Source organism: Suricata suricatta, chromosome 8 (assembly GCF_006229205.1).
Source record: "Suricata suricatta isolate VVHF042 chromosome 8, meerkat_22Aug2017_6uvM2_HiC, whole genome shotgun sequence".
Lineage (NCBI taxonomy): Eukaryota > Metazoa > Chordata > Mammalia > Carnivora > Herpestidae > Suricata > Suricata suricatta.
The window spans coordinates 31624061-31636492 of NC_043707.1; the positions used below are offsets into that span (position 1 = coordinate 31624061).

General features: G+C 40.4%; 1 protein-coding gene across 5 annotated transcripts in view; it reads left to right on the plus strand.

The window, feature by feature from the left end:
- TRIM4 (tripartite motif containing 4) overlaps positions 1 to 12432 on the plus strand; it is a 54765-nt gene that overhangs the window by 20979 nt on the left and 21354 nt on the right. The window contains exon 6 of one of the 5 annotated variants that reach the window (XM_029946872.1): positions 9917 to 10255. The exons of 1 other annotated variant lie outside the window; for it this stretch is intronic. In XM_029946872.1, the coding sequence (XP_029802732.1) occupies positions 9917 to 9954 (38 nt within the window). In that variant the 3' untranslated portion in view covers positions 9955 to 10255. Of the gene's footprint in view, positions 1 to 1188; positions 4489 to 6181; positions 6817 to 9916; positions 10256 to 12432 lie in introns of those variants that run through there. 3 more of the 5 variants (XM_029946870.1, XM_029946871.1, XM_029946868.1) reach the window with 3 other exon arrangements.

Sequence of the window (12432 nt, forward strand, 5' to 3'; positions counted from 1 at the left end):
AAATTTAACATTTGTTTATTTATTTATTTTTTTTAAATTTATTTTTTTCTTTTCTTTCTTTTTTTTTTCCATAATATTTTATTGTCAAATTGTTTTCCATACAACACCCAGTGCTCTTCCCCTTAAGTGCCCTCCACCATCACCACCACCTCTTTTCCCCCTCCCCCCTCCCCCCAACTCTCAGTTCATTCTCAGCATTCAATAGTCTCTCAAGTTCGGCATCCCTCTCTCTCCCCAACTCTCTCTCCCTCCTCCGCTCCCCCTGGTTCTCCATTAGGTCTCTCTTGTTTTCTTGCTAGACCTATGAGTGCAAACATACGGTTTCTGTCCTTCTCTGCCTGGCTTACTTCACTCAGCATGACACCCTCAAGGTCCATCCACTTTCCTACAAATGGCCATATGTCATTCCCAAACATTTTATTTGGAAGTTTTGTATCAATCTAGTATTATCTTTCACTTGGTAGTTTTACTATAATTATATAATGTAAAGAAAATATAATGATTACTTTCACCAAGGTCACATAAAATGTCCCCCAAATGCCTCAAATTTAGCCAGCATACTATATCATTGGTTCATTTTCTATGTGAGACACCGACACGGAGCCTGAAAGCCTGGTGTACAGCTTGCCAGGGTCTAATGTGGAATTATCCAACTTGAAAGCATCACATTTGTTTATTTTTGATTTTTAAATATAATTTATTGTCAAATTGGTTTCCATACAACACCCAGTGCTCATCCCAACTAGTGCCCTCCTCAATGCCCATCACCCACTTTCCCCTCTGCTCACCCCTATCAACCCTCAGTTGTTCTAGGTATTTAAGAGTCTCTTATGGTTTGAGAGACAGAGAAAGAATGTGAGCAGGGGAAGGGGAGAGAGAGAAAGGGAGTCACAGAATCTGAAGCAAACTCTGGGCTCCTAGCTATCAGCACAGAGCCAGTGCAGGGCTTGAACTCACAAACTGTGAGATCATGAAGCAGAAGAGAAACAAAGATTTCACTTAGGGCCTAGGGCCACACTACGGCCTGTGAGGCCCAGCTGAGGATCAGTTGAGAGGCAGTGGGGAGTCTCATCCCTAACAGTTCTTGTTAGGAGAAGGATGGGGCTGAAGGTGGAAAGGAGGGGCATTTCTGGAGGAGGGTTGGTTAAGCTGTCACATTGTAAACCCCTTTTCTCATTTTCTCTGCAGTGGCTGTAATTCTAGCTGAAGACACAGCCCATCCCAAACTTGTCTTCTCCCAGGAAGGGAGATTTGTGAAAAATGGAGCATCAGCCAGTTCTTGGCCATTGTTTTCCTCAGCATGGGGCTATGTTAGTGGATGGAGGACCCCTCCAAAGACCACACAATCTGTGGAAAGATTTCAGCACTTACCCTGTGTTTTGGGAAAAAACGTTTTTACTTCAGGGAAACATTACTGGGAAGTTGAGAACCGAGATAGCCTGGAGATTGCCGTGGGGGTGTGTCGGGAGGACATCATGGGGATTGTTGATAGTTCAAAAATGTCCCCCCATGTGGGAATCTGGGCTATTTGTTGGAGTTCTGCTGGCTACCGGCCCCTAATAAGCTTTTCTGTAAGTCCTATCAAGCAAGAGCCTGCTCTTCACCGGGTGGGAGTTTTCCTAGATCACGAAGCTGGGGACATCTCCTTCTACAGTGCTGTGGACGGAGCGCATCTACACACTTTCTCTTGTCCTCACATCTCCTGTCTCCGGCCATTTTTTTGGTTGAGTCCATTAGCATCTTTAGTTATCCCAGCAGTGACTGGTGGGAAATGAGGCTGGTCTTCCCCTGCCCAGGAATCGCTGTCTGTACCCCAGCCTGGGACATGGACCCCTCGGCCCTCTTCTTTACTCTGTACATACTTGTCCAGGTAGCACGTCAGTACTGTCCATTCAGATTCCGGTTGACGTCTTGTTCAGCTCCCTGCATGTGCTGTGCACAGACGAGTATGGCGGACTCCGTGGGTGACCTTCCCAGCACCCACTTGCTCCACGGCCTGCCTTCTCTTCTGGTTCTTCCTCATTGACCTGTTTGCTGTGCACCCTCCCTGTGCTTCAGGAGAGACACCTCTCCCCGATGCAAGGCAATTCTGGACAATGAGCTGGGATGAGAAATGTTCCAAAATGCTCTGAAGAAAGATTTTATAGCTTTAAAAAAGGTGTTTGAAGAGACACAGCCCCTCTTCTGACGTTAGCAGCTGTCTTGAAACTGAGCAGGGTGCAGTGACAGTGGAAAGGAAGAAGGAATGTGGGCTTTGTTGGCATTGTTGGACTGTTGGAATTTCCTTAATCCCCAATTTCTTGTCAGGGGAGGTTATTGCTCCCTTAATGTATAAGGCAAGTAAGGTTCCATTTTCCTATAGGATGGTCTCTTTTCCTGAAACTTGACAGATTTGTAGTCTCTTTCTGTTCAGTCATGTAATTCCTCTGCTCTCCAGTAAGTACAGATACCTCCCACTTTTCCCGATCAGAAAGTTGAGGGAATCTTCCCTTACTCTGCCCAGGCTGTGCCTCTTCTTCACCCGACCACATCTGTGCCCTCAAGTGTTCATTATGTTTCCATCTGTCAAATTCTTACATTGCCTATGCAGGGTATTAACATCACACCTAAAATGTTGGGAGACACTTGCTAAGTATTCACGCCACACTTCTGTTCTCTTCAGTAATGCTTCCTATGACTCCCACAGAAACTTGGTGTGAGACGGAAATTAAAGTCCTCTTTTTACATTAGGAAAACAGACCGTTGGGGTAGCTCACTCAGTACTGTTTAGCTGGCAGATGGGAGAGTGTTGGGATTAAATCCAGATTGGTCGGAGGTAAAAGCCTGTGCTCTTTTCTAGTCTTTGTAATGCCCTCTGTAAGTATTTATTGAATGTGGATTGCAAGTCAGCATCATCTTTGCGCCAGGTTTTTATTTTGTTATGCATTTTTAATCCACGTATGCATGTTTTCCCTCATTTAATCTTTGTTGTCTAGAGTATAAGCTCTCAGAATTGTGATAGGAACCGGGTAGTTATTTTAAAAATAATGATTGTTTTTCTCTGGTCATAAAAGCTATCCACTTATGGTAGAAAATTTGGAACATACAGAAAGTGTAAAGAAGCTGAAAGTTTTTGGTAATCTCACCACTTCTAACATTTTAACGAGTTTCCTCCTAGACTTCTGTAGACTTTGGCGGTGATTTAATAAGGCTTCTTATAAAACTTCCAGTACCCTCCCTAACACTTCTTTCTCTCCTATGTCCCTGCCCATCCTGGCTTGTATTCCTCTTCAGCCTGAGCAACCTCCTCATTCAATGATTTCTGCTGAATTCTCCTTAATTTCCCAAAGTACTTGCTGTTAGAAGTTGAATTGTATCCTCTAAAAAGATAGGTTGTGGTCCTACCTGTGAATATGACCTTATTTGGAAGTTAATTTGAGGTCATTAGGGTGGGCCCTAACCCAATAGAACTGGCATCCTAATAATAATAGTAATAATAATCTGTAGTGTGCATGGAGGTGCCATGTGAAAACACCGAGGGAAGATGGCTGTGGGAGAGAGATTGGTGTCATTCTGCCACAAGCCAGCTGAAGGCTGCTAGAAGCTGGAGAAGGCAAGGAAGAACCCTTCTCTAGAAACTTTCGGAGGAGCATGGCCCTGCCAACCCCTTGATATTGGATCTATAGCCTCCAGAACTGTGAGATGATAAACTTTTGTTATTTTAAGCCCCTGGTTTGTGGCTTGTTATGGAGCCCTAGGAAGCAAATACACTTGCCCATCAGGACTTCTCCAGTGCCTGCCTTGTTTGTTTCCAGTCCTTGGGAAACTTATCACTACCTTTCTTCTATCCTCCTCCTGAGCTGTTGAGCCAGGTACCTGGTTCTCCTACAAAGTCTTGCTGTCTGACTTCAGGTGGGCTCCTTGAGCTGCTTGGTAAACAAACTTTATTTTTTCATCCCTTGACTTCCTCTTACATCTCTGGTAGCAGTGATTCCAGACCATTTCCTCCTCTCTCAAGGTTTCATGAGCCCTCCTTCATACTACTGTAGGGGAGGGAAACTTTACCTCTACCTGTCTTGGGTTTCAGCTGGGCCTCTAACAAGAAGTCAGATTAACAAGTGAAAAACAGTTTATTAATACACGCAGCACACACCATTCAGGAGAAACGTAAAATGAAGAGTAACTCAAAGTGGAGGCTTAGAATTCTGGCTTACATAGTACCTCTAACGAATAGCAATACATTTGTGGAGAGATGACAGGACAAAGGAAGAATGTCTTAGCCTTTGGGGTGTGGCAGTCTGTGGGAAGGTAAATGCATGTGAGGAAACTAGTGGAGGAAATGTCTGTTTGCAGATTCCTTCTTGGTGTTGTCTCCTGCAAAAAGAGAATGTATATTCTGTCTGCAGGCAGAAAAAGGGGAGCTTTTTCTGGGTTTGCTGCTCTTAATTGCCTTCAGCTCAAAATAATTTTTATGCCAAAAAAAAAGGCATAGTTTGGGCTGACACATTCTGGTTTCCTTCACTATTTTGCATCTTTTACTGCACTGAGAATATTCTTCTCTTACTCTACCTCTTTTATTAACAATTTTTTTGTGTGCCTCTGTTGTGAGTCTTGATATTGGGTCCTCTCAGGTATGGGATGTGACACAGGTATCATATTTACTAAAAATGAGATAAACTCTTATGATGCTTCTGATGTACAAACTGGGTTGAGAATAAGCTTGTAATAATTTTCAGTGTTACTTAGGGATTTTTCTGAGTCTTTACTATGTTAACGTGTTATGACATATTAGAAGAGGTATTTATTACTCAGGATTTCTCAAGCTTATTTCACCACAGAAACTAACTGAGGGACTAGCTCACAGAGACTTCCCAGAAGATGGTTTCACAACTGTTTATCCTGTGCTTTCTCCAGATGATCTTCACTCTCTCAGATTTCAACCTAGACTTTGCACTGCTCCACCGACCCTTGTTCGGTACATGCCTGGTGCTCTAAGCACAAATGTCTACGCTGTGTGACAGTGGATAAGGCTCTGCTAAACTCTTCTCCTGGAGACTGGGCTTTTGTTATGTAGAGCATTCTAGGCACATTTTCCAATGATTTTTATTCCTCCCCCTCCTGGCTTTGGCAGGAGGTGATCTTTCTTAACTTTTCATTCTGAGAATTTGATGGAGTCCCTGGAGGTAAACCTATGAATATTTGCCCTCCACGCCCTAATCCTGCAGCTCCCAGAAGTTTCTCACCCTGAAGCTAGCCCACATTCAACCTCACACTCAACCTTGATCAAAAGCATTATTTTTTCCTACAGGTTTATAGGTCTGGTGGATTTTGCTTCTCCTTTGCTAAAGAGATCTTAGCTTTGCCTCTGTGGATTTGCCTGTCTATCCAGATTTTGGGGTTACAGTTTGCTATACAATCTCAGTTCTCTGATGGGCCCAGGAAAAGCCATTGCTTTTCAGTTTTCTCATCTTTATCTTGTAAAGATGTGGGTTATGACTTCCCAATTCTTTACATGTAGAAGCTGAAACTGCAAGTCTTTCATAATATATCATAATATTAAAACAGGCTTCTTTTGAGACCTCTGTATGGTTGTGTCAACTCGACTAAAGAATGCCTAGATAGCTGGTAAAGCATTACTTCTGGGTGTACCTGTGAAGGTGTTTTCAGGAGAGATTAACATTTAAACTGATACACTGAGGGGTGCCTGGGTGGCTCAGTCAGTTTAGCGTCCGGCTTCATTTCAGGTCATGATCTCACAGTTTGTGGGTTCGAGCCCTGCGTCAGGCTCTGTGCTGACAGCTAGCTCAGAGCCTGGAGCCTGTCTTCAAACTCTGTGTCTCCCCCTCTCTCTGACCCTCCCCTGCTCAATCTGTCTCTCTGTCTCTCAAAAATGAATAAAACATTAAAAAAAAAAGATTATTTTCACCAAAGTGGGTAGACATTGTCTAATCAACGGAGAGCCCGAAAAGGACAAAAAGGCAGCAGAAAGACAAATTTCTCCTCTGCCTGAGCTGTGACATCCATCTGCCCGGGAACATTGGTGCTCCTGGAGCCTTCAGATGTGGGCTTGGACTTATACCATTGACCCTCTGATTCTTGAGCCTTTGGACCGCACCTGGAACTTACACCATTAGTTACCCTAGTTTTCAGGTCTTTGGACTTGGATTGAATATTAGCACCAGCTTCTTCCCTCGTTTTTCAGCTTGCAGACAGCAGATTGTGGGACTCCTTGGCCTCCATGCTGATGTCAGCTAATGACCAGTGATCCAACTATCCTATTTGTTCTGTTTTTCTGGAAGACCCTTTGCTTTTTTTTTTTAATCATCTAGTCTTTCCATTCTTAATTGTTATTCTTAAACTATTTGCCTTTAAAGTTATTGTTTCTTTTCAACATGGGTCCAGCAGAATAGCTCCCATAAGGAAGGGTGGTGAGAAGAAGGGCTATTCTTCTATCATCAAGGTAGTGACAAGAGAATACCCCATCAATATTCACAAGCACCCATGGAGTGGATTTCAAGAAGTGTGCCCTTTGGGCACTCAAAGAAATCTGGAAACTTTCCATGAAGGAGATGGGAACTTCATATGTGCACATCGATACCTGTATGGGCCAGAGGAATAAGAATGTCCATGTGTGGTTGTCCAAAAAACAAGGATGAAGATTCATCAAACAGGCTCCCTACCTGTTATCTGTGTACTTGTCACCACTTTCAAAAGTCTACAGACAATAGATGTGGATGAGAACTAACCACTGATTGTCAGATAAAGGTACAAAACTGCAAGAAAAAAAGTTATTATTTGATATAATTTGATGAAAATATATTATTTTGCTAGTTCTTTTTTATTAGTTTCATTTTTTCTAAGATTTTCTTTTTCTGCTTTCTCTAGTTTTATTGTGTATTTTAAAAATAAAATTCATTTTATCTCCTACTTATGATTTATATTTCTTTTAAAAAAACTTAGTCATTGCCATGGGATTTACAGTATACATTTTGAAAAAATCTGATTCTACCTTCAAGTAACATGTTACTTAATGTGTAGTGAAAGACTTTATAATAGTAGAACTTGTTTTCCAGTCCTTGTTCTATTGTTATCATATATTACACTTTTATGTACGAAATAAATACCCAATACATTGTTACTTCTAATGTTTTAAACACTTGCTTTAAACATTTTCTGGTATATTGAAAGTATAAGGGGCTGTGAACTGACGACAACAACAAAAATGTGGAGAGGACACATAATTAAGAAACGCAGGTAACTGAAGACTCATAAGAGATTTTGGAAAAATGACTTATAAGTTATATAGACTACATTCCTTCAGCCAAAAAAAACCTCTCAGGAACGAAAATCACAGCTCCTCCAGAAACTGGATGTTGACAGTTTAGCCTTCTATTCTTCAATGACCTGGCCTCTTTTCATGGTTAAAAGAAAGAATGCAGAAAATAGGTAATTCCTTTTTTTCTTTTGTTTATTTTGATGGGGAGAGGAGCAGAGAAAGACGGAGACAGAGAATCCCAAACAGGCTTCACGCTGTCAGTGCAGAGCCTGATGTTGACCTGAGCCAAAATAAAGAGTCAGACACTTAACCAACTGAACCACCCAGGCACTCCAAAGATGGATAATTCTTAAATGGAAAAGGTTTCCAGAGTCAAAGAGACTCTGAAAAAACTTGAAGGTACAGTTTACTTGTCTTTCCTTAGTTTTACCACTATCAGTGTCATAGTGTAGACATAAGGAATGCTTGTTGACAGATTATCTCATTTTTGGTTTCTCATTTAGCATGACATACACTTCCAGGTCTTCCTTCTTATCCATTGTAAGAATCTCTGGCTTTTAGTTGAACTGTTTAGTCCATTTGTATTAAATGAAATTGATATAGTTGAGTTTAAATGTATCACCTTCAGTGTTGGTTTTATTTGTATTTCCCTGATGATGAAGGATGCTGAGCATCGTTTCATGCGTCTGTTGGCCATCTGGATGTCCTCTTTGGAGAAGTGTCTATTCAGGTCTTCTGCCCATTTCTTCACTGGATCATTCATTTTTTGTGTATGAAGTTTAGTGAGCTCCTTGTATATTTTGGATACTAGCCCTTTATCTGATATGCCATTTGCCACTATCTTTTGCTGTCTAGATCTCCCAGCCCCACCTGCTAAAGAGGCAGTCTTTTTTCCATTGGATACTCATTCCCTAGAGTGGCTAAAATGAACAAATCAAAAGACTATAGATGCTGGTGAGGATGTGGAGAGATGGGCACCCTCCTACACTAAACTGGTGCAGCCGCTCTGGGAAACAGTATGGAGGTTCCTCGAAAAACTATCAATAGAACTCCCCTATGACCCAGCAATAGCACTGCTAGGGATTTACCCAAGGGATACAGAAGTGCTGATGCATAGGGGCATGTGTAACCCAAATGTTCATAACAGCACTGTCAACAATAGCCAAATCATGGAAAGAGCCTAAATGTCCATCACCTGATGAATGGATCAAGAAGATGTGGTATATATATACAATGGAGTACTACATGGCAATGAGAAAGAATGAAATATGGCCATTTGTAGCAAAGTGGATGGACTTTGAGGGTGTCATGCTAAGGGAAGTAAGTCAGGCAGAGAAGGACAGATACCATATGTTTGCACTCATAGGTCTAAACCTAATGGAGGATCATGGGGAGCGGAAGTGGGAAAGAGAGTTGGGAAGAGAGAAGGACGCAAAACATGAGAGACTATTGAATACTGAAGGACCGAGGTTTGAAGGGGGAAGGGGAGTGGGAAGGGAAGTGATGGTAATGGAGGAGGGCACGTGTGGGGAAGACCACTGGGTGTTATATTGAAACCAATTTGATTAAAACTATTTTAAAAAATGTATCAACTTGTTTTAAATTTCACCTTTCTGCTTTTGATCTGTTACTCTTTTCCTGTCTTCTTTTGTGTTAATAAAATATTGAGTTTTATTTCATTTCATCTTTTGGATCTCTTTCGAGCTATAATTCTATTAAAAAACGAAAGACTGAGCCTGGGTGGCTCAGTTGGTTGATTTTGGCTCAGGTCCCAGAGTTATGGAATTGAGCCCCATGTGACACTCCACACTGAGTGTGGAGCCTGCTTAAGATCCTCTCTCTCTCTCTCCCCCCCTCTGCCTGCCCCTCGTCCCTGCTTGCATGCACTCTCTCGCTCTCTAAAATAATAAATAAGTAAATAAATAAATAAACGATTTTGAATTTGACACTTTGGTCAACTGCTCATCAACAAGGGTGTCAAGAATACAGGACGGGGGAAATTATAGGCTCTTCGAGAAGTGGTTTTTGGGAAATTGGATCCTTATGCAAAAAACTTGAAATGGTTCAAAGAATTAAATATAAAACCTTGGACTGTAAAACCTCTAGAAGAAAACAGAAAAGTCTTGATGTTGACCTTGGCAATCATTTCTTAGATGTGACACCAAAAGCATAGGCAGCAAAAGCAAAAATAAATAAATGGTATTACATCAAATTAAAACATTGCCCAAGTAAATGATCCACAAAATGAAAAGGCAACCTATGGAATGGGAGAAAATACTTGCAAACCATGATCTGATAGAGGGTTAATAACCAGAATATATAAGGAATTTCTACAACTCAATACCAAAAGTCACATAATCCTATTTTAAATAAAGAACCAAGGGTCTGGATAGACATTTCTCCAAAGAAGACATACAAATGGCCAACAGGTACGTGAAAAAGTGCTCAATGTGACTAATCATTGGAGAAATGTAACTCAAATCTGCATCACATTTATTTGGATGGCTATTATCAAGAAAGCAAAAGATGGGAAGCAATATGGAGGTTCCTCAAAAATTTAAAAATAGAACTATGATATGAGCTAGAAATCCACTTCTACACTTGAAATCAACATCTCAAAGAAGAATCTTTGAGATATTAATAAACTCATGTTTATTGCAGCAGTATTCACAATACCCAAGACATGGAAGCAAAACTAAATGTCCAGATCATGAACATTATGATGAATAGATAAAGAAGATGGTATGTACATCCAATGGAATATTATTTGCCTTTAAGTCTCCCATTTTTGACAACATGGATGAATCTGGAGGACATTAGTTAAGTGATGTAAGCCAGAACCAAAAGGACGAATGATACATGATACCACTTATACAATTAAGTAATCTAAACTATCCAGACTCATAGAAGCAGAGATTAGAGTAGTGGTTGCAAAGGACTGGGGGAGGGAGGAGGCAGAAATGGGGAAGTATTAGCTAAACGGTATAAAGTTTCAGTTATGCAAGAGGAATAAGTCCTAGAGAGATGCTGTACAGCATAGATACTATAGTTGACACTACGATATTGTATACTTAAAATTTTGATAAGATTGAGACCTTAAGTGTTCTTATCACAAAACAATAAGGAAGGCAGGAAGAAAATTTGGAGGTGATGGGTATGTATGGCATAGATTATAGTGATGGTTTCATGTATGAACATTTATCTCCAAACTCAGCCAGTTTTATTCATTAAATATGTATAGCTTTTTACATGCCAATCATACATCAATAAAGTGGTTAAACAAAACAAATACCTACTTATTTCTCTGATTTATCTTTTGATATACATTATTTAGAGTTATGCTATTTAGTTAACAAATATTTGACATTTTTCTGGAGATCTTTCTGTTATGATTTCTAATTCTATTGTGACCTGAAAAATACTTTATATGACTTACATTCTTTTAAAATTTATTGATGTTTGGGGTGCATGGGTGGCTCAGTTGGTTAAGCATCTGACTCTTGATTTTGGCTCAGGTCATGATCTCACAGTCAGTGAGTTCAAGTCCCGTGTTGGGCTTGTGTGGAGCCTGCTTGGGATTTTTGACTATTTTGCTAAATCCTTTGTCAGTTATGTTGCTTGCTTTGACCAATTCGTTAGCTGTCACTTCCTTCTTGAATTTCTTTAGAGGAGAGTTCCTGCATTTTGTCATTTTGGCTAGCTTTCTGTCTCCTGTTAGTGTTATGCACTCTGCACCTGTTAGTACTGCTATATTAAAGGAGGCTAATTAACTGTTTAGAACCTGTCTTTTCAGGAAGTATTCTTTTAATGTCTCTTGGTCTCTCTTGTTGAGACTTTGGTTATTTTATTTCCCTACTCGTAGTGATACTTGGGACTCTCTACCTTGTGTACTTTGGCTTGTTTTTTGAGGTAGCCCTAGGAGGGTGTCTATTTATTGGACTGTCTCTTCCTCCCAGACACTTGTGGTTCGGAGTCTTTTGGCTTCAGCCCTTCTTTGTTTGAAAGATGCAGGCAGGAAGTACAGAACTCCCTACTTCTCCACCATCTTGCTTCTGAACTAACATGTTGAATTTCTATAAAGCAATAACAAAGCAGAAAAAGGTCAAGGAATTGATGCTATGTGCAATCACATCCCCCCAAAAATTACATACCTAGGAATAAATCTAAGCAAAGAGGTAAGATATCTGCATTTTGAAAGCTCAGAAACCTTATGAAAGAAATTAAAGAGGACTCAAGAAAATGGAAAAGCATTCCATGCTCAGGGATTGGAAGAACAAACATAGTTAAAATGTCTATACTACCCAAGCAATCTACACATTAAATCAATTCCTATCAAAATGCTACCGGGGTTGCTCAGTGTGTCAAGCTGCAGACTCTGGAATTTGGCTCAGGTCCTGATCATAGATGGTTTGGTGAGATAGAGCCCTGAGGGCTCTGCCCTGACTGCACAGAGCCTGGTTGGGATTTTTAATCTCCCTTTCTCTGCACATACCATCTGACTCATGCTTATACTCATGCTTTCTCTCAAAATAAACAAATAAACTTAAAAAAATTACCACCAGCATTTTTCACAGAGGTAGAACAAACAATCCTAAACTTTGTATGGAATCACAAAAGACCCTTAATAGCCAAAGAAATCCTGAGAAAGAGAAAATTGGAGGCATTGCAATTCCAGATTTCAAGCTATATTACAACGCTGTAGTCATCAAGACAATATGGTACTGGCCCAAAAACAGACACATAGCTCATTGGAATGGAATAGAAAACCCAGAATTGGATCCACAACTATATGGTCAACTCACTTTTTGATAAAGAAGGAAAGAATATCCAATGGAAAAAAGATGGTCTCTTTAAGAAATGGTACTGGGAAAACGACAGCAATAGGCAGAAGAATGAAACTGGACCACTTTCTTACACCTATAAAAATAAATTCAAAATGGAGGAAAGACCTAATTGTAAGACAGGAAACCATAAAAACCCTAGAGGAGAACACAGGCAGCAACCTCTTTGGTCTTGGCCATAGCAAATTTTTTTAGACATGTTACCAGAGGCAAGGGAAACAAAGGCAAAAATGAACCTTTGGAACTTCATCAAAATAAAAATCTTCTGCACAGTGAAGGAAGAAACAAAACTAAATGGCAGCGTATGGAATGGGAGAAGATGTTTGCAAATGACAT